Consider the following 23002-nt stretch of genomic DNA (forward strand, 5'->3'; position numbering starts at 1 on the left):
GGTGGTGCAGTGGCTGGGACAGCAGCTGCCTTTCTCTCTCTCGTGTCACTGTGCACATTGTGTTTCTTGGCACTGTGCATCCATGACATCTTGATTTGCAGACAGTCAAATAAAATAGAAAAATAATGTCCCCTGTTAATAGGTTGACACACTGCTTCAGGCCAAGTGTGAGTATTTCTATAGCATTTGCTTTGCTGCCTTATGTCAGTAACTGTTGCTATTGAAAGTAAACACCCCAACTGGTTAAATCAACAGCGTTTTGTTTATTCAAAGCTCATAAACTCCAGTAGCTGTAGGTCACTTTATGAAGTGCCAACCCCTGGGGGAAGAGAAGGAATAGTGTGAAATTATTGCATGCAGTCCACCCATCGTGAGCCTTAGAGGAAGGGGATTTATTGGCAATTAATATTTCTTGCAGAGAAAAATAAAGTGATCCTATTGAGGCAGCTCCATGCTGAACCTTAAGCCTCCTTTCTAGAGAAAATGGGAAATAGGGGGTCTCCTTGCAGACCTGGGAGAAAAATAGGATCTTGGAAAATGATTTTTTTTAATTTTTATTTTTTTTTACAAACTGGTTTGCAAACCACCCAGTGGGAGAAGAGTGCAGACAAAACATGCAGTAGGAAGCCTAATGCTCAGTAGGTACCCGAATTCCTCCACCTTTGCCATTCGCATGATGTCTGCACTGTGAAACTCAGCTGGAAGATTTCTAAGTGACATTGTTCTGCTGCACATCTGAAGCAGATGTGGGTTTTTACACTTATAGGTGTGGCTAATTCTGGGCCTGGGTGAAAGCACTTCTGGAGATGCCAGTAGCCTCCTTGTGCTGTAGCTGTGCCTCAGTGTAGCTTTGCAGCAGCCTGGCTACCGCTGGCCAGCGTGGGGCTGTATCAGGGAAGCCCCAGCGCTCCTCTGCCCACTGCAGGCTTCCAGGCAGCGCTGCTTGGCTGCCCAGCTCAGCTGGGGAGAGCAGCAGGGTTTGGGGTTTCCAAGGAGCCGGGATGCACAGGCTCCCCAGTGAGCCTGCTGTCCTCCCCAGCTCCCTGGTAGGTTGCAGCATACACAAACACTGCGCTCTATGGAAGTTGGATAGAGACTTGGTTTTCAGCAGTGATTTCCAACTTGCCTAGTTCCAGATGTATTTCAGATGAGTCAGATGGTTATTTCCAGGCTAAAATTTGTCCTTCCTCATCCTGAAAAAGCCTTGAGAACCACTGGTCAGTGGGATGTCAGGTACAAAGCTCTCTATTGAGACACTCAGTCTGCAGGAGACGTAGTTTAATCTGCAATTTTGACAATTTGGGACGCTTTTGAAGTGAAACTTGTGGGTTGTGTAGGAATAAAGAGCATTCAGGGCAAAGTTTAAATACATTTTCTCTTGAGTGTTGTAGACATGGTTTTGGTTATTGCTATTTACTTGTAAGCCTTTGAGGTTACAAACCTTTGTGATAAATCCAATTATGAACTCATCAAAAGCGTGAGTATTTAGGGATAGAAATTAATCATGGAGCCATGTGAAAGAAATTAGCAGCTTCTGTGAAAATAATCTGAATATATATTCTTAATTGGCAGTATCTTAGCCCAGCTGTTGTAATATATTTGAAGGGAACAATGAGTCATAAGGTTGTTTTAAATAGATTTTAAAAAATGCCTCTCAAACGGCAGAAGAAAGTTACTAATATTGATTTATCTGTATTTCTAGCAAGACAAAAAAATAAATTGTTCCCCTCTCCCACAGACACCTGTCTACAGGGTTTAACACTTATGTTTTCCCACCAAATACCCCAGCTTTGTTTCTGATGCAGTGACAGAGTTTGTGCAGCTCTTGCTGCAGCCAAGAGCCGTTGGATTTTCGGCTCTCTGAAGGCTGCAGAGCAGTAAAAGGGTGCCTGGACCACAGCCCTGCCTGTGTGCGAGGGGAGGCCCAGCACTGGACATATAGGTTAACGTTTCTTTGGTTTTGGCTCAGCGGTGAATGGTGTTCAGTGAAGGGAAGACACAAACGCTCGAGGTCTCTTGGGAGCAGGCTCTTTGTCAGAGAAAGTTAAAACCCAGCCAAGGCAGCTGTTAAATAGATGAGCGGCATCCTCTGGAGGCCTTTCCAGTTGGGGTGGATGAATCTGGAGGAGTTTGAGTGCAGGTCATGAACTCGCAGTTCACCAGACCCAAATTGCTGCCCACCTGGTCTGCTCACAGGGAAGCTCCTGATATTTTCCAGCTGTTTGTGTTGCAGGGAACAATTCTCGCATCTTCACTTTCTTCGCCTCCTGCTGCTCGTTAGCAAAGAGTTGAAACACGATCGTAGGGATGGTGACCAGGACTCTCCAAAGCTTTCCTGTCCATGTAAATGACCGTTTTAATGGGATGAGAGGACCATAGTGGGAGAGATGGTGCTGTCCTGGTTTTCTGGCTGAGGAGAGAAAGAATAATAAAGCTGGGGGCTGCTTGTACACACCCGGCTTTGTGATTGCCCCTCTGGTTGTGTGTGAGGCCTGCTGTGTGCACATGGAGACGTGTTGGCAACCTGACTGTGCCAGGCCCAACACTGGGCCTGGTCTCTGTGAGAAGCATTGGGCTTTTGTAGAAAGGGTTTATTTTTATTTTTTTTTTCTGAAGGAATTCAGTGTTATTCAGTGGAATCCTCTCTGCAGGTGGAATTTTTGGGCTCCAGGACTGTAGTGTGCCTGCACTTGAAAATTTGGCTATTTATTTGGAAACAGACATGGGCAAGTTCCAGCTCATTCATCCAAGCTGTCCTTTTTCAAGGACAAGGAGTAAGGCCAGCACAGCTGAATCGCTGCAGCCAGCTCCTGAATGTTTCCAAATAAAATGCCTTGAGTAAGTTTATTTTTCCCTCTCAAACCTAAATTTAGCACCCTGGAGGAGCTGCTTTGGCAGTCAGTGGATGGTAACGATGACAAGATCGATCTGTGGATAGTTCTGGGAAGATTTGGAAAGTGCTGGTAAAACAGAGTTGATTTCATTCATGTCTGTATTTTGTCCACAGCCCAAAGGTCTGCTCATGAACTTCCAATGGTTGAAAGACAAGATATTGACAGCTGCCTTGTGTATGGAGGACAACAGATGATTCTGACTGGACAAAATTTCACAGCAGAGTCCAAGGTGGTGTTTACAGAGAAAACTTCAGGTAGGGCATTTTTTTTTCTCACTTTTCCTAATGTGATAAGGCAAACCTGCAGTACTGTTGTGTCTCATGATACTGTTCTAAGATTTTTGCTCGTGAGTAACTCTACTCCAGTGAGTAATCCCATTCAAGTTCTGCCAAGTAAAACCAAATTTCTTGAGGTAACCTTGTGAGTAAAACTAGTCCTGGGTGCTCACATCTGCATTGTCAACCTTGCAGACACTGTTGGAAAGTAAATCAAATGTCATGGGGAAGATTCACAAGAATATAGACATTGGGAATCAGCAGAAAAAGGGTACATTATCAAAGAAATTAAATGACCGTTACATGTACCCTTTTGCTTATTTAATCTCATGTTTTGTGAACTTTACTGTAGAAATAATAATTGAAATGACCATTTTTGTTGAAGTGAACTACAGGCGGAGGTTGGGGCTTCTGCCCTTAGAAGTCTGTGAGAGAAAAACGTGTGTAATATGTATTTTGATATCAAAGTAAAATTATTTTTATACACATATTGAGACATGAGAACACATCACTGCATCTTCCGTATTTTTTCAGATATTTTCGGCATTGATAGTTTCCACATTGATAGTTTTCACATCACTTCTTATAAAGAACCCTTTTAGGCATAAACAGAAATATATATTTCCCCACAGTGTGAAGGGAAACAGTGCCTCCACAGGCACTGTTTCACATTCAAGGCTGTGAAACATGCTGAGATTAAATGGAAAATAACCCAAAATGTCACAAAACACATATAAAAATATATTTTATTGACTAAGGGCCTGCTTCTGTAAAGCTTCTTTCTCTTTCAATTATCCCCAGACAGGCAGCTGCACAGCTCTCTGAAGGATCTGTCTCTAACTTTACCACGTACCCCTGAAACACATAGTCAAAATTTGCACTGCTTCCACGTGTACAGGTTTGCATCACCTCAGCATTGCCATTGCAAACTGAGGCATCAGGTTAAATCATGCAGCTATCTAAGCCTATGCACACCCATGCATCTGTCCTACTGTCTGTGCAGGTACAACCATGTACACCAGGTACATGAAGAACTCACAGAAGGAAGGCTCAGACTGTAGCAAAACAAATCAAATTCAATTCAGAGGGAAAAGTTCCCTGTTATAGCACAATACTATTTTTTTTTCCAGTAGAGCTGCATGTTTTAAAATACTTTTTGCCAAATTTTGGGGGTATTATTGCTAGCTCTTGAGCAATAACGAAGAGGGAATGACTAGCAGATTACAGATTATCTCTGTTCTCTTTTCATCTTGGCTGTTTATTTGCTTAACTTGCACAGAGCCAGTACAAGATGGTCCCAAGCCCTGGTTGGTGTTGGATGAATATAAGTAATAGGAATAATGAGTGGTTACTGGGAGTTATTTAGTTGCCTAGCATCACCTCTACTGCCTTTGCTGAACTCTATTTATTGTGTTTTCACAATGGCATGCCGTAATAAATACCACTTGATTTCTGACCCAAAGAATACCTTACCGTAGAAAATATGCTTAACATGGTCTAATGGTTCAGGTGGGCGGAAGAAATCCAGATTTTCTTGTTTACAGGTGGAAACACAAACAAATGCATTCTGCTGTAGTTAGTTACCTGTTTACTTAGAGCAGAATTGTTTCTTTTCTAATATCATATGCACACAGGCATTTCCTCTCACCTCACTAGGCAGTATGTGTATTTTATTGGATTTCTTAGGGCTTTTGCAAAATGACATTTGTTTCTTTGTAAATGGTCTGGGCTTGTTTAACTTACCCTTCATTAGGCTTGATTTTTTTATTTGGAATAATGTGCTCTGCAAGGATAACAACAGCATCCAGGGATCAGAAAAGCATCTTGCAATATGAAAGGCCAGACTCTGCCATCCTTTAGTCTGGTTTGTTTTAGTGAGACAAAGGACTCTGCAGTACAAAAGAGCAGCAAGAGTAAAAATAATAATAATAAAAAAAAAAGTAAAAGAGCAATTTTATTCAAACTTCACAGTCCCTTCGCATTGCTAAGAAAACAGACTGTTCCTAAGTTTTCTGTCAGTAAACTAAGGCAGAGAAAGCCTAAGCAATATATCCAGTGACTTGCAAGAAGGGATTTAAGATATAGCATCACCCAAGTGAATAGCATGTGTGTGATTTATGGCGTAATGCTTTTGGCAAAAAGCAAGCCAAACAGTCATGTATGTGGGCATCAGCTGGTGAAGTGGGGGAACAAAAAGCGTGCTGGAGGTCCCCCTTTCTTCCCACAGCTCCAGCAAGCCACGCTATTTCCCAGAAAGAAGGAGAGCTGCTAGGCCACTAGGCCTCTGAACTGTGAAGGTTCTGATGAGCCTGTGCAGTCAGAGCAATTTTCTTGGCACCCTTTCTTTCCTTTTAAGACCATGTATTAATTCCTTCCCACTGTGCTGTCACTGTTCCGTCGATGTCAGCGAATCGTGAAGGTGCATGGGAACATGCTTGGCAGCCCGCAGTGGTACCTGTCCCAAGAATGTTTTGCAGTAACTAAAGGAGATGATACACTAAAAAAGAGGTAGCTCTTAATGCCATTTCGAGGAAACATCTGAAATGCCCAGCCCCTATTTCCATATGAGAGCAGAGAAGGCTTTGGCTGGAACAGATGTTAGAAAGTAAAACGAACAACAACATTTTCCACACTAAATCTAAAGCTTTTCTTCACTGCTGGGGAAACTGCATTTTTTTGTTTCTTTTTTTACCTCCTGGTAGTGGAGAGCCATGGCTTATCCCAGCAGCAGTGCCCAGTCTGGAGCAGAGATTTGCATGCTGGTGTTCCATATCCTGCACTGCTCCCTGGCCACCTCTGTGGTCGGTCTCTGGCTGCTGGGCTTTGGATAAGCGGTTGGCATAGGGGGAATTTAGAGGATGGGAGACCTGATTCAGGGCTTTGGTCTGGATGAGAAGTGTGTGCATGCTGGTATATAGGGTGGCTAGGGGACTCTGTGCCATGCTGCAGGCCTGATAGCTCTCTGTGTGTCCATGCACCATTTTATAATGTAGCAATACCTCTTGCAGATACACTGTGAAGTGCTTTTAATGTGAAGATTGCTTTCTTTAATAGGTGTACGTTTAAGGCAAGAAAGGTTAAAGCTTATCTGGATATGTAAGTCACGCAGGGGCTGATGTGACTTCAACTGACTGCAGTAGATGGAGAATTAAGCCTTTGTGCATGGCTTGTAGAAGTTATCAAGTGTCCCAGAGAGCCTGAAAGTTAGGATCTTACACACCTGGGACCTTCAGCTTCTCCCTTTATAAACTGTAGACTATTTTAATTATTACCGTGGCCTTACTTAGTCATTGTTGCATTAGACTGCAGGAACACAGAACAAAAAGGGCTGGTTGTGCAGCCCACTTCTCAATTAGAAACGTCGCTGGGTGGAAGGAGGAGGTGGATATTGCACTCACCTTGGAGCGCTTGCTTGCTGCAGCGCCCATCTGCACAGCAGTGTGCAGAAAGCTCTGATAAGCTGCTCAGCAGCAAACTAAGCCACAATAAACGTTCTGGTGGGTGGATAGCACGCGTGACCCTGCCATTGTCGCGTCCTCTCCTAGCTCGCAGCGCTGCCCCGGGGAGCCTCAGAAAGAATTGTACCTCTGTGCAGGCAGGAAGATGCACCACCTCTCGGGGGAGCACAGTTTTCTCTGAGTTTCATTTTAACAGCTCATAAGCCTTGTCTGTGCTAGAAAGTGGTGCTTGATTTCCCACTTTTGACACCACTTTTAGCTCTACCAGTAATGGCAAGGGAGAGAGCAGCAGTGTGGAAAAGCATCTGATAGCTTTCAGCATGTTGTGCTCTGCAGGGGGCCTTGGCTAGGCTTGTTTGCCTTGTGTTTAAGATGAGAGGAGCAAGACATTTATTTATTTATTTATTATTTCCTCCCCTAAAAAAACCCTCAGTGCAGTGAGATGTTCTGTTCGCTGTTTCACAGACACTCTACCATCTGGGTGTATCTTGAACCTGGGGTCTGGATTAGTGTCTGCAATGAGCCGGGTGCTGAGGTTGAAGTCTCTGTGACTTACACAACTGAGTAAACTGCTCTTGGGGCTCACAGTTGTAGAAATTAGGTTTCACCCTTCAGATGAATGCTCAAAACATACTTCATTTTCCCGTGGATTTTGTAGGCAATTCTTCACTTAGTATTAGTGACAGAGAGAAATGTAGAACTGTTCATACTTGTGACCAAAATACAACTTGCTCCTAAGAACAATAACGAATACTTTTTACTTCTCTATAACATATGTATATTTTCCACTAGAAATACCTGGAAAATAAAGAATATTCCCCAAATTACGCTGGGCTGTCATTACGCAAATAGCTGCCTTTTTGTGTTATACTAAAACTAGTGCAATTAACTCGCCACCAAGAAGTCTGTAAAAGGCTCATTTTAGGCTTGCGACAGGAAATGGCAGCAGGAAGCGAACTGAAGGGGCTGGAGCTCAGTGCTTTGTCTGTGAGCAAGGGGATAAAGCGCTTGTGTTTGAACTGCTGATGACTAAATGACATTAATTTTCTTAATGATAAGGTTTACCAACATGCAAGCATTATAGTTTTAAGTTCTTTTTAAGGTTACTTATTTTTGACGATCAGTTGTAACCTTCAGCTGCTGTAGGGCAGGGGAGCTCACGAATTAGAGTCAGGACACAAAAGCAGAGTTGGGTCCAAGGAGTTAGATCTAAACTCAGAGAAACCTAACTGAGCGCATCTGAATAAAAATAGGTCAGGGGAAGCAACTGGATGGGATTGTACAGGGAGAGGTTTGGACGTGCATGTATTCCTTCAGTTTAGATCTGGAAGAGAGAGCTTGGAAAGCAGTCCTGTGGCTGTTAAGGGTTTTGAATATGCTAAAGGTCGAGGGTGTTAGTTAGGGCCTGTATCTTACAATGCAGTAAAAAGGAAAAAAAAAAAAAGGTTTGGAATCCCCCTTCTTATTTGTTTTAATTATCACGTAATAATTTGTAAATCAGATGCAGTTGGTTGCATTCTGTTTATTCCCATTTGTGTACTGGTTACTGCTGCTGAGCTGTGAGTGATAGAGAAGTTTTGCGTTGGTCCAGGAGAAAAGTGCAAATGGACTGTGCTTTCCCCTGCCAAACTCTTATGGTGGCCACATGGACATCATGAATCATCGCTAGGACAATGTGGGTGGTGGAGGAACAACCCAAACAGAAAGCGTACATCTTTGGAGTAGATCCACCATAAATCTTTCAATTCAGCTACACAGCGTAAAGAGAGGAGGTGGTGCTCTCTGCACCCTTTGAACTGATGCAGCTGTCAAGGGCGCTGAAGCATGGCCACTCAAAGTCCATTTAACTAAAATAAATCCTTCCAGCCTCTAGATTCAAGCAATGGAGTTCTAGTTTCTTTGTTCCTTGCGTTCCTTTATGTGTCTGTCTGTCACCTCAGGGATGTTTTTATGATGGTGGTTTCTTAGGATGCTAATAGGTAGAGCAGGTGAGCATACTTGAACATCTGCCAGTTTCAGGAGACCTCACTGCAGGGCAGGATCAGGACTGCTGTGTTCAGTGTGCACGCCCAACTGCACTGGAAATTGGTGTCCATGGCAAGCTGAAACTTTCGTCTGCACAGTGTGCAAAATGGAGGTGGGCTCTCATTGCACATCCACCTATACTAACTGCAGTGGGTCGTGTGCGCAGAAGCACCTATGTTTTTGCCATGGCTTGCCTATCCCTGAAATAACAATAATGACAATAACCGTGCTAATGATATCTGTACTTTACATTGTCTCTCTGATTTCCAGCACTTCTGTACATCTCTCATTGCAGATGTGCTTTATTTTATCTCTGGGCAAATCATTTATTTGAAATATATTCCTTTCAATTTTAAAAGCAAACAAGCAGGGATTGTTTTGTAGGGATTTTGCTCTCAGACTTGCACTTTTCAGTATTCCTTTTGCATTGCAAGCTAGCAGAATTTGAGATTTACACTCTCTAGAAAAATTCTTGTTTATAAAGCACAAGAAGTTGGACCCAATTATGCTATCGATCTGAGTCCACAGTCAGTGCTGCTCCAGACCCAGGAGTCCCAAGGCACATACTGGCTGACATTTTATTATGAGTGAAGCCCCTACTGCATGTTCTTATCTATGCAGTAGATGCCTTTTACAGCCCATACTAGTAATTGTGTAAGTTGATATGTATCTGCTTGAAGTTAGTCAAATGACTTGGAGTATGAGGCAGTCTTCTGGACAAGACAGTTCGCTGTAGAAAACTGTGATGGGAAGGCATTATGACACATATAGTGTGAAAAGAAGGTGGCTTGTGTGTTGGTTTTGGTAATAGTGAGGAACCAGGGTTGAAGATTAGAATCTTTTGTGGGAGATGTGAAAGGAAACTGTAAGACTGGCAAAAGTAATGTTCCCCTATTCTGTTATGTCAAGTCTGAAATTTCTCACCATGCCCAAACAGGGAACTAGATGCCAGTTAATAGTCTGACAATTTTGTGAATGATCAAAAAAATGTCCTGGGGAATGCAAAAAATAGCAAACTGTTTTCAACAATTATCTCTTTGAACTTAATGATGCAAAATTAATGATGCAATTTACTCAGACAAATTAAAGATAAAAGAGAAACCTAAAACATTTTAAAACTTTCATTTTTTCCTCATACCCATCCAACAGAGATGTTTTCTGTCTGAATCCAGCAAATAACCATAAATCTTTCATGTAAGCTCCAAGCTCCAGTTCTCTCACAGAATTTCTAAACTAATGAACTGAAACAGAAGATTTAAGTTGTGGAGAATTGAGGGGAACAGGACACATCTGAGAACCTGGATCCTAACTCAGTCACACAGACTGATGAACATCCCTTACAGTGTAGGTTTTTAAGGTATCTTAACCTGAGACAAAAGCCCAGCATCCGGGGAAAAAGCAAAGAAACAAACTACTGTGGTTTTCTTGTTTGTTTGTTTTTTATGGAAAAGCCTGAGGAAGAAAGCGCAAGTCTCTGGGAGTAGCTACAGAGTTAGCAAAAGTGAGAGTGGCACTGCAATCTGAAATGATTCCATTCGTCTGCAACGTGAAGTTCTGTAGACAGCATACAAACTATATTTGCTATCTTGCTCTTTCCTTGGTAGTTCGGACAGCACACACACACCACCGCTTTCTCTGCTCTGCTCAGTTTGTGGCTGGAGTCTAGCAGTTAAAGGTGGGTGCTGGATCCACTCCAAACTGACAGAGCAATGGATGGGACAAACCAGTAGAAGACATTATTGATCTCTGTGTTGAGAGGCACATCTGATTTTTACATTAGCTAAAGGTGATCACTTTACAGGTTAATCTCCCATCCTTATTATGCCTTGCAGTGCAGCACATTGAAGTGGCTGCAAGGCAGAGCAGAGGACCTGCTTGGTAGTTGTTGATGCAAAAAGATGTCAGAACTGGCGAGGGTCAGGAGGGTTTTGTTTTCTTTGGGTTTCTGCTCTGTTTGCTCTTTCTAAGCAAAAGAGGAAGGCATACAGAAAATCCCATCATTCTGAAGAGTGACAAGTGTATAAAATCAGGCAGATCTGAGTTTTCCCGTTTTTGCTATGTAGATGAAAGGGTTTCAGGGTAAATGTGACACCTTCTGCTTTTTCTTGATGTTGCTGATGAAAGCCCTGCAGATCTTTCTGCCCACAGGTTTACCCCGTGGCTGGAATGTGCTGCCTGCCCCAGGTGTTCCTGTAATCCCTCAGGACAATTGTTAGGCATTAAGCTGGGGATCTCAGAAAAACACTGCAAAACAGGAAAAAATCTAAGGATCACGCACACAAAAATGCAAAAGTGTGTGGCTGCAGAAACGGAGTTGCCATAGCTGTTAGAGACTCAGCGAGACAGGGTGGAATCCAGTGTTTTGGAAGGTTTCCCCGTATGACACAAGATTTTGGAATTTTACAGCTGGTAAATCCTTATTAACACAGGCAGCCACTACTGGCCTGGATTCCCTGGCTCACTGTTTACTATGGGGGCGCCTGGTGGAAGTGTGCCTGGTCCTGATTATTCAGCTTTGAATCTTAATTGTTTAAAGAGAATATTAAATAATAATAATAATTCTGGGAATAAACAAAAGGCAGAGAGACAAGCTCCCATCACCTGTTGACAGAAAATTGATCATGTAAAAAGCTGGCACGGGGAGTGGAATTCCCTATTCTCCCACTTAGTCATCACATCCTGGTGTGACTCATTTTATTACATGGAGGTTCCCAGTGGTTTTATTTTGAGACGAGCTTTTGTTTAATAATTTATACACAGACACACACAAACACACACGTATAATCTTAAAAAAACAACAAATCTATTTTGATGAATTGGCATAAGGAATTATTTGGAAGAGCTCTGGGATGACAGACTGCCTCTGCTGCTTCACTGCTCAACTACTGTATTTATGTTTTATTTTAGTGTGGATTGAATTCCTCAACAATAGCTGGGGAGAACTCTTCTCTAGACTTGTTCTCACTGTGCAAAATGTCAGATTTGGGGCTGGGCTGGATGGCGGATGACTAATCCATTGGCCTTTTACCTCCCAGACCTTGACTTGTATCTTTGGCCTTGGTGACTCAAACTCACGTCCTCAGTAAAATGAAGGCACTGGCCTCAGCTCACCATAAACAGAGCTTCGCTAACTGCAGTGGGCAGTCTTGCTTCAGCAAGAAAAAGAAATCCACAGAAATCAGTCAGTGAAAAAGTCAATAGCTCTTCTTTTGCGAGTTGTAAATTCATTCTTGCTGTGTTTGCTCTAAAGTTTGAAAACTAGTCTGAAGTAAAAGCTTCAAAGGCAGCAACTGCTCAGCTCAGGTGTAATGCTGAGCAACGTTGCACTGATGTGAAGCAGAATAACTTCCCAGCTGAAACCAGAATTCATCCCCCAAAAGAGCAAGAGATTTTGTGTGCATTTTCCCCTGCCTATAAGGCTTCCACATCCCAGAGGTAGTGTCTGTTTTTCTGGAAGGCATTCGTTGTTATTAGCTTTGTTCTTGCAGTGGCTTAAAAAGACTTGCCTGTTTTCCAGAGATGCCTGTCATGTACCGATAAAACCTCATGGAGATAATTGCTGTGTGTTTTTGGAGGACTTTCCAAAAATCACAGTGAATAGGGACAATTCATTGCAAGCCCAAAGGGAACTCTGCAGAAATGTGATGTGAGGGCAGCTGCCCCACTGGCTACCAGGCTCCATTTCTTTGGGGAGCTCGCATGGTTTGCTGCCTGGGAAAAAGGTAACAGGTTGTTCATTAAGTAATTTGTGTAATGCTTGACTGAAAAAGCAATGTACATTTTCAAGCATAAAATCACATGCAGGCACAGAATCACATACAGAACCGGCACAATAGTGCACTTAGTCTTCAGTTGGAGAGAGCTGCAAAGAAAATTTCCTGAACTTCTCAGCCCATCAGTCATGCTTGTTCAAATAAAGCAGTAAGTTTGTTTCTCTGCTAGTTACTGACCCCAGAGTCATGAGTAAGGGATCATGAATAATGTGTAAAGGCTGTAACTGGTTCAGAAAACCTTTAATTGGCTAATTAAAAAAAGCCCTATATGGGGCTGCAGAGAATCACCCAAAATGTTCCTAATGCAGACTGACGTTTTGATTTTCCCCAAAGTTTGAAGCAAGACTTTTGGTATGATCATGGTTTGAGCTAGAGAGGGTAGAATTACTTTCTTCCAACAACTCATTCATTCCTCCAAAGAGTGCTGACACAATCAGATCTCTCATCGGGGTTTAATGCTAAGTCTCATAGCCCTGAAGCAGCACAAAAATCTCTATTTCCTGAACATTTAACTGACCTGTGGTGTTAAAGACTTGCCAACTAAGACAAACCATTAAACGAGCAGGGAACCACAACAGTAAAAATATTGCGTGAGGCAGCCGTGGCTGGTAAGACCTCAGGGTCCACGTCCAAAAATATTTTATCATCTTGAGTGGAACTACCGCTCTTTTCAGAGACATGGATTGAATTCCCCGTTGGGGAGGTGGAATTTGAGGCACACCACACACGTGGACCTGGCACAGAGCTCCCACGTGATCCCTGCACATACCAGGGCATCCTTGCAGTGCTCTGGCTGGCGCGTATCCCTCCCAGGACAGCCCAGCACACGCTCTCTGCATCTTTAAAATACTTCAGCAAAAATGATGCTGTTGCGCTTTTGTAGTTTCCTTACTTCTCCACTGTTAGTGCAGGTTTAATTATACACAATAAGCAATTATCTGTACTTGTAGACTTTATATTAAGTTACCAGTAAAGCTGGGGATTAATCTTCTCTGTCTGCAAGCAGGGAGAGGACCAGTCATTTATCCCGTATGTGGCATGACAGAATTATGGGATAATTAAAGCCAGAATGGACCTCTGGAGGTTGTTGAGCCCAGCCTCCTGCTCAGAACAAAATGCACATGCGGCATTTAGGCACCACCTGGGTCACAACCCTGGTGCTGGAGGAAAGGGCCTGCTCCTGAGCACGCACGTCGTGACGCTGTTTTTGTACCAGGTCCGTGCTCCACCATCGTATCAGCAGTGTGGTTTTTAGCACATCCTTACAGTAAAAATCACATTTTTGCTGATGACTTCCTTGAAACATTCACTTTACTTTTCCGCTCCCTCAAAAAGACTCTTATTTATGCACGTTTAAAAAATTATAAATGTGCTGACAGTTTGGTGCAAGTTTTCTCTGTTCAAAATTTCCTTTAATTGTCCTACAGGTGGACTTTAGGATTCTTCTTAATTTACTCTTCTTGCTGTCTGTTAACTGTCTGAGTGGGAGTAATCTAAAGATTTACTCTTGATTATGGAAGGATAGGTTAAAGCAGAGAGGTATTTCTGCACGTGCCTGTATTTTTCATTTTATTCACAGCTTCCCGTATCCTTCTGCCAAAAGCTCACTGTAACATGCCTGCCCAGAGGGATTAAAGGAAAAGCAAATACTGATTACCTCGAACTGAAGTTTGTACATTCATAACTATAAAAGTGAAGCAGTGAGACAGGTGGAGCCACATCATGATGGTTAAGCATAAAGGTCAGCAAGTAAGCTGCGGAGTGCTTATATGCAACAGGGCTTCGGAGCTTAAAGAACAGGGCCGATGCTGCTGACAGATTTGTTAGGAACCTGTTTAGCCCGCTGCAAGCATGAATATATCCAGACAGCAGCATCCATCATCATTAGGATGATAACCCCAAATGCATTTATTTCTTGTTCGGTTGGGCTTATTCTCATTCTTAATCCCCCTAGACTTTGGACTCAGCCTAAACATCATTTGATTTTTATGGTTGGCTTCATTAGCTTTTAGTGCAATTTCAGTGGCTCAGTTACTAAACCAAATCAACTGTGATTGTGGTTGCATATGCTTCACAGGCCTCATGAGTACGGCAGATGACTTTGAGGCCTATTTCTCCTTTATTTTTTGCATTTTGGAAATCCTTTTGATTTCTACCTTCTATGTGAAGTTAGTGCTGCTGCATCTGCACAGCCTGTTTGAATTTAGCAGTACAGGAACAAAGATGAAAACATTCTGCCTGGAGGAAAAACACTGTCAAGTATTCCCACGTGGCTGGCCTTGCTGTCAGGACATCTTCATATTGCATTGCTTAGACTGCTCCTGATGCACGTCTCTATTAGAGCTCTTATTTTGTCATGTTTTCTGGTTTTCTTTTCCCACCTCTTCCTCAAAGGACTATAAAAATTTCTCTTTTGGGGTTGTTTTGGGGAATGTAAGGAGGTTCCTTAACACCTATTGTGATGGTTTCTTTTCACAAAAATCATCTCGAAGGGGAATCCCCCATTAAATATTAACTGTCCTGTCATCAGGCGGTGCATTTAGTATCTGCAGGATCAAACCCACAGCCGCTCACTCTCCCGAAGTGTTTACCAATCCAGCCACGGGTGAAGCATTAGCTGCATTAAGAGGGGCATGGATTTAACCTGGAACAGTCCAGAGCAGTGGCCGAAGCAAATGCTTATTATTAAATAATGGAATACTTTCCATTCATTTGCACAGCGGTCCTCTGGGATGTTAGGGCTAAACAGCAAACCAGGCGAGAGGCTTGCTGGCTCTAATTACACCGCTCGCTCTGGCCGTGCCTCCCCGCCTGCCGTCACCGATCCACATGCTAGCGTGGAGAAGGCGACTGACTCACAGGGGAGGGACTTGAGACACTGAAAAGAGAGAAAAGTCAGAGTTATTTTGCGTTTTCTCTGTGCACCAAAATGCTGTGGCGGCACCGGAGCAAGGTGTTTGGACGTCATGCTGCAGCAGTGCTGTTTTGTATGTGCGTGCAAGCAAGAAGGGACTGGGGAGGACTGGAGGGAGGGAGGAGGGGGCACACTGTGGGCAACTGATCCAGGGAAAACCTCCTCCTCCTTCTGAGTGTTTGGGGGCCAGAATGTAGCAGTGGTTTCTTGGGGATGGGGCACCAGGGGAGGCACGGTCCTGCCAGGTTCACTGGGCACGCTGGGACCCGGGGACGAAGGGATGGAGTGTCTGTGGTGCAGAGCAGCAGCTTGAGTCCTTCTCTGGGAGATGCTGTCCCGAGAGCCAAGCACATCTGTCAGCTCATTGTCTGCGGAGCAGAGAACAAAGAGAAAGCAACAGAAAAAATGCAAAATGCATTTAAAAATACTCTTTCATTTCCCTTTTCGCCAGAAGCAGAAGTGCTTAAATAACAGAGGACAAAAGCAGCTCTTGCAGAATTTCCAAGAATCGGGAAAAATAAAAAGTCCTCTGAGAAGCGTTTTTATGAGCCTTTACCCTGTGCTGCCAGACCTGGGAAGCAGGAGAGGAACCCCCGCGATTCCCCCCCCTTTAACGCAAACACCAGCCCAGCGGCTGCGGTACTTCAGAGCCTGTCACTTAGCCTGGCTACGTGTCCCCTGTTTGTTTTAAAATCAAACTTTCAGAAAGGTACGAGGCGATGTTTTTTTTTTTTTTCCCCATTGGTATTTTTCTTCTGAAAATGGATTGGCTAAAAGACTCAGCAGAATTTAAAATCAAAGGGGTAGAGATTAAAATCTAAAAAACCAATAAGGAAAGCATTGCTAAGAAATAGTTCTGGGAAGTGTGAGCGACAGTAGATTTAAGAAACCCTTGTAGCCAGATGAAGCACCCTGTCTGGGTACAAATGTCCTGTGACTGCTCACGTACTTACAGCACTGGGTTACTTTGGCATTGCATACAAGGGGATTATATTTTATTTTACTTTATAAATACCATTTTGTGTAACTCAGAATGGGTACGAGCTACAGTGTAATTAAGAGCAGGAAGACTTCCTGTGGGCTGGAGGCTGTTGTGCGTATCGTGAGGTGCTTTTACTCCAAGCCAGGTGAATATTTGGTCCTGTGCAGGGACTTCAGGCAGGGCTGCTGGTGGCTTTTCTGTAACAGCGGTGGCAGCACAGAGGTGCAGATCCACTGGTGGAGGTGCTGGGCTTGTTCCTTGATCAGAGGAGTTGTGTTGTTTGGTATCGTGTGCTGAGGTTTCATATTGCACGTCTGAGAAATGAGTATCAACAGTGAGAAGGCATGCAAACAGAAATCAAGCATCCTACGTATCTGGTTTCCCAATTACGGCAAGAATCTGTCCCTGTTGAACTACTTCTAGAAAAACCTAAGCGCCGGTGAGAATTCAGAGCATCTGCCAGTTTCACTGTGCACTGGCTCTACGAGTCAGCCCCGAAGTGGCTCAGTTTGCGTGCTTCAGTCTCCATGCAACCAGTGCCAGAGCTGGATTTCCATCTAGTCCTTTCCTCGCCTCCCCACCCAGCCTGTCTCCTACCACACCGGTGGGGAGCTGCGTTAGCCTGAAACAGCAAAACATTTGCTGAGCCCCTGACCCACTATGACCATTAATGAGTTATTTGACCTTCTGGTGCCCTCCGTCAAGTAAATTTGGCTGAAATCAAGTCTGGCAAAAAGCAGATGGTGCACCTGTGCAGAACGTTTCATTCCTCGGTTTGCTTAATTTCTACATAAACATTTAATTTTAATATGTACGTAAGTCTTTTTCTGGCGAGAGAAGTGTTCAATGAGGTGTTTAAATTAAATGCTGTTCCTTTTGGTTATAACTGGGAAGGTTCTTGAAATTAAGTAAATTTTGAGAGTTTTGCTGACCTGATGTCTTTAATTTGTCCTTGATTTTTTTTTATTTTTTTACTTTTTAAGTGAAGCTTTATGATTAAAAAAAAAAAAGTTACATTAATACTGTGATGTTCTTCCAGATGGACAGCAGATCTGGGAAATGGAGGCAACAGTGGATAAAGATAAGAGCCAGCCTGTAAGTATGCAAAACATTGGATGTCCTCTCGTTGAGCTCCTCAGACAGCAACTTGTATTCAAGGGATAGTTTTCAAAGAGCGTCTCAAAAGCAGAAAGAGCAGCTATCTGACTGCTGTGATGACCAAATGTCAAATGCTTCAGCAGTAGATGTGTTGCAAAAAGAAACTATTCATTTAGCAGTAACCCACAGCAAATTGAATAACTGCTAGATTTTGTGTTCATGGAGAAGACTCTATTGTATCAGCCCAGTTTTGAAAGAGTCCTCTGCAGGATGCTGGCTATACTGACTTCCTTTTGCCTGTATGGAAGTCTTGGGTGCTCTGTGCTGGGGAGGACAGGATTTGCACTATAGTATTTAAAATTAACATTGATCTTTCAAGGGAATAGGCCTCATTGTTCCCTTTGCTTAATGGGACCGTACTGTAGTTGTTCAGTGCGTTTAGGAGCTAGCACTTGCATTGCCATGGGCCATGCCTGTCCTTGCGGAAGAGAATGAGACACTTGCTGTTAATTTCTCTGGAAGCAGGATCCGGCTGTCTATAAGAAGCCTATAGAATAATTTAATTTATTCTAACACATGGAGGGAAATCTGCAATATTTGTTGCATTTGCCATAAGGAAATATTTTGTTGCATTTCCCGTAAATTTAAGGGGACAGTTATCTTGGCAGTGGGCTGATCCCACTTCATTCACTTCATGGGAGTTTGCCAACAATACTTGTTTATCAAGCACAGAATGGCTAACAGCACTGCTGTATTTACCACCATTCTGTGTGTTTTATTTGTAGCTGAGACTTCTCTCTCCAAGTTCAGGACAACATCAAGCACCACAGAGGATGCAGTACTTAGAAACCATAATACCAAAAATCTTGGCAGTTTTTCACCATCTGCCCTTTTTTCCTTTCTTCCTCACATACCCTTCTTTGTAGGGATGAACAGGGAGGTTTCTCTTCCTGTATCTCTGACCACGTAATGCAAGAGACACACCCAACAATCTGCTGTCAGCCTCAGTTACTAACTCTGCACTGTCACCTTTCATTGTTTCAGAGCATGCTTTTTGTAGAAATACCAGAGTACCGGAACAAGCACATTCGCACACCTGTGAAGGTGAATTTTTATGTCATCAATGGTAAAAGAAAAAGAAGCCAGCCCCAGCATTTTACCTATCACCCAGGTAATTGCCAAGGACAGAGCAAGTGGTTGCCTTGTCCTCAAGAGCGAGATTTTATTTTCTGCTATGTTGTTTTGTTGCCATTACCTGAGAATCTAAATTTTACTGTTTTAATTCAGTTGAGTGCAACTAAGCTTCAGCTACTGTTTGGTTTAAAGGGTGCATGTGATTTAGGATCAGGAATTTCCCATAAATTTAAGGGGACAGTTATCTTGGCAATGAGCTGGTTCTGCCTTATTCACTTGATGGGAGTTTGCCAGCAACTTCAGTGGGAGCAGTACACAGTTGACGTGTACGACACTAAGATAACATCAGATCTGGGAAAATGTAACAAGGGCTTGGTAAGGAGGAAGAAGAGCAATATATATTCTTCAGAATGAGGCTGGTTGAGAAAAATATGAATGCTTTTCTGATGTTCTTCCTCTTGGGAACTGGTGAGCAATCTCACAATAAACGCAACAGGATTACTAATGAGATTCCCAGAATTTCTCAGCTTTGGCTGGGATAAAAATATTGTGAGAAAATTGGAGTATTGTGCTTGTGGAAACCAGAAAGCATAAAATAATAGTACCAGATTTTTTGCAAGCTTTAAAATGATGTCTTAATTTGGCTCGTTTCTAAGGACAGGCAAACATTCATTCTGGTTCTTATTTCAGTCTTCTCCAGCCTATAAAAATTTTTGGTTCTCTCCCCAAATTTAAGAACTGTATTAGAACATCACTGATACAAAGGTTTCATATAGTTGCTAAATTGTTCTCCTGTGGAATAGGAGAACAGTATTGAGGAGTACAATACTATTTCAATACAATCTCTGAAAGAGACCACTTCAGAGTAGAAAACCTTATACTTCCCCAAAATAACCCTGTTGCATGACCATTATATGGTTTCCATTGCGTGGTATTTCTGTATCAGATTTTAGTGAAGATTTGACAGAATAAGCATTAGAAATGTCAGAATTTGTCTTTAGAGGACCATCATTTTTCCACACCGAGATTCATACAACTTCTACTAAATCATGGTCTTTTAAACGATGGTGTCCAAGAGGTCGTCAGCTCTCTGCTGGGGAAGTTACATGTAACAAAGGAACTAAAAGAAAGCCCTAAAATAATTAGATACTGCGTTTGGTCACTAGCTAAATGTTTGACAGAAAAATTAGTAGTTCTTTACATCATAGGATTTCTATTTACTCAGTCTTGCTTTGAGATGCAAGTACTACAAGAAACACTTATGGGCTTGTTTTTTTGCATATTTTTCAGAATGGCCCTTCAATGAGTTAATATATGAGCTAAAATATTGCACTTTCCAAATTTCAGAAATTTGTGGTTAAATAGTTGATTAAAGATTTTCAGGAATATCTTAGCACAAAGCTCTTTCAAGAGAAAGCCTCCCTTGTTTGCGTATTTATTAAGCTCAATGCCTGTGAGATATGAGCTCGCACATGCAAATCTTGTAAATGGCCTAAGTTTCTTATTACTCCAAGGAAAACCTCTCTGTTCCTCATCAGCCTGTTACAAATAACGTCCTTTGCATGCTTTGTTCTAGTACCATCAATCAAAACAGAGCCCATTGATGACTATGATCCAGCCTTAATCTGCAATACAGTACACAGTGGTCTGGGAACAGTCACACAGCCCTACTATTCACAGCACACAATGGTCACCGAATCCCCTTCCTGTCTTGTGGCCACTATGGCTCCCTGCCAGCAGTTGCGCTCAGGCCTTTCTTCTCCTGATTCGCGATACCATCAGCAGAATCCGGCTGCTGTAATATACCAAAGAAGCAAGAGCCTTAGCCCAAGCCAACTGGGCTACCAGCAATCCAGTCTGATGGCTACACCGGTTGCTATTTCAGATGCCCATAGGTCGGTGCTGGTGCACACTGGTTCCCCAGGCCAAACTTCAGCAGTGCTCCACCACTCTCCAGGCAACCAGCAGTCCTCTCCAGTGATTCACTATTCTCCAACCAACCAGCAGCTGAGGTGTGGAAGTCACCAGGAATTTCAGCACATCATGTGCTGTGAAAATTTCACGTCCAATGTTGCAAGACCCAGCCAGCCCCAAGTTAGTCAAGCACAAAGGTTAAGTCCGAGTTCATATCCTACCGTGATCCAGCAGCAGACAGCTTCAGGCCAACGAGCAGCGAAAAATGGACCACCAGTCAGTGACCAGAAAGAAGTATTACCAGCTGGAGTCACTATTAAACAGGAACAGAACCTGGACCAAGCGTACCTGGATGACGGTAAGCATTGCTCATCACTTGTATGGGTTCATTGGAGGGAGGGGGAAAGTTCGTGACTTAGAGATCCCACCTGTTCCTTGTCACAAAAACAATGTGGCCTTCTTTCGATGTGTATTTGCTGTTTGCTCATAAAAGTAAGTTTTGGTCTTTCATCAGTTGCATTTTGGGTAGATGGCAATGGACTCTGGCAAATGAGCAAAAAAACAGAGTGTTCTGCAGAAACCTTCAGTCTTGCTTTGTGACATGGAGTGAGCTGTCAGGTTTCAAGCTGTTGCCATTTTGTTTCCCTTTGCCAAGCATTAGTTTGAAAAATGGAGAAACTGAAACAAAATGCACTTTTAAATTATTTTTTATTATTCATATCAGGGCAAAGTCCACTCTGTAAAACGCTTTTGTACATTTTGTACCAAAAAAAGCCCATTGAAGAGTCTATCAAGGCCTGTAATGAATGGGGTAGTGCTGCAGGCAAAACTATTGCAGATGTTCTAGATGAACAGTAGGACATTGATAAGTAAAACAATGCTGTTTCTTTGTGGTGAGCCCAGCAGATTTAGCCTGTAGGAATGAATATAAGTTAGAGTAAAGCTTTCTTTGAACATATCCTGCTTATTCTTAGGTAGGCAGCTATTGGCAAACTGGTTGATTGGTTCTTTCATTAAAGTAGTGTCACTGTTCCTTGCAAGAGGAAATCAATGCAAAGTTAGTATTTGCAGCTGGCCGCTGCAATCATAAAGGCGAGCAGCAAAACCTACATTGATTTTAGTGGAGCAGAGTGCAGTTGCTGGATGTATTGCTGCAAATATATGGTGCTCTTATTCATAGTGTACAGATCTGATTCTCACATATATTCACTGCTCCTGTCCTTACAGTCTAGGTAACTGCATGCATGATTTGATCCCATGAATGTGCACAGTTATGTGGTTTGCAAGCACCCAGTGGCCTGGGATTTTTCCTGCAGTTACCTACCTAGAGTTGTGAAATTGTGCCCATGGAAGTTTTGTTTTCTTAGATTCAGGTACTGAGTGCTCTGTGGTTGTGTCATCTACAGTCTTCCCAGTCTTCATTGCTGCTTTTGTGGGCAGAGTAGAGCCTGTTAGTTGAGCAGTTGAGGCCGTTTCTCTCTGTTTGAAATGCAGGTGACACATTTTGAGTGCCATGGCTGTAAAATCTGGAGAGTTTTTACTAGTATCCTTGTCTGAAGAGGAGTGTTGAATTGGGCTTTAACTGCAAATTTGATTTAGGAGGAGATTTGCTAGATCTGCAAGAAAACAGCTAAGAAAAATCCACTTCCTGTTCAGGGAATGGGGCATGATAAGAAAGCAAGATAATCTTTCTGGTGATAAAACTGAACACTCTGTTCTGAGGTACCTTTACTATGAGAAACTGAGAGCTTCTTCCACATCTCTACAAATACTCAGTACAAACCTTGTAAAATAAATAAAAAGAATGAAACTTGAAGTTAAAGCTAGCAGACTTCAGACTAGAGCCAAAGTCCACTTAAATGAACTCCCAAAATGGACTGCAAAATTAATTTCAATGGGTTTTGAATCAGGCCAGAAACGTGTAAATAGAGCATGGCTCACAGGGGATGTGCTTGACCTGTGAGCCATTAGGCAGAATAGCAGCAAGTTAGAAATGAAATTCCAGGCTTCTGCTTGGCTGACTGGGTCATTCCAAACTGATCTCAGACTAGAGATTAATTTATCAATTCTGCCACTCAAGTCGAGCAAGGTGAGTTTGGTTGCATGCAGCCTCCTTACTGACCTCAGTGAGTATACATTAGTTAGAAGTCTGACTTGGAAAACTGTGATTTACTTTAGGACTTTGCAAAACATTTGATTCTGAAATGTTCAAGGCTTGAATTGAAAAGCCACTCTGTTTGCTGCTGGGGGAAAATGACTCAGAACATAACAAAAGCCATATTTTTCCTAACTAGAAAGTTTATTTTTGTGCTTTATAGTATTAAAAGAAACCAAACCCAAAGGATTATGGAGGCTTTACCCTCAAATCCCTTTTATCCAGAAAGCTATTCCAAGATAAAGTGAGCTGTAAGGCCTTGCTGTGATTTTTCGTGGATAGATGCTGAGCTGATGGTTCCCCAGCTAGGCTTGGCATGAGTGCGCTGCAGTGCCACTGCTGTACAGACTCCGAGGCAATGGCTGTTTTGGTGTGTCTCG

At 42.8% G+C, this 23002-nt stretch overlaps 1 protein-coding gene across 6 annotated transcripts in view; it reads left to right on the forward strand.

Moving 5' to 3' along the window:
* NFATC2 (nuclear factor of activated T cells 2) overlaps positions 1 to 23002 on the forward strand; it is a 99044-nt gene that overhangs the window by 44686 nt on the left and 31356 nt on the right. For 5 of the 6 annotated variants that reach the window (XM_082773410.1, XM_082773411.1, XM_082773409.1 and 2 more), the window contains exons 6-9: positions 3008 to 3148; positions 17361 to 17416; positions 18464 to 18590; positions 20130 to 20825. In XM_082773410.1, coding sequence (XP_082629536.1) covers positions 3008 to 3148; positions 17361 to 17416; positions 18464 to 18590; positions 20130 to 20825 — 1020 coding nt within the window. The remainder of the gene's footprint in view (positions 1 to 3007; positions 3149 to 17360; positions 17417 to 18463; positions 18591 to 20129; positions 20826 to 23002) is intronic. The other variant, XM_082773412.1, reaches the window with a different exon arrangement.

Source organism: Aythya marila (genome assembly GCF_965140915.1).
Source record: "Aythya marila genome assembly, chromosome: 16".
NCBI classification, from domain to species: Eukaryota; Metazoa; Chordata; class Aves; order Anseriformes; family Anatidae; genus Aythya; species Aythya marila.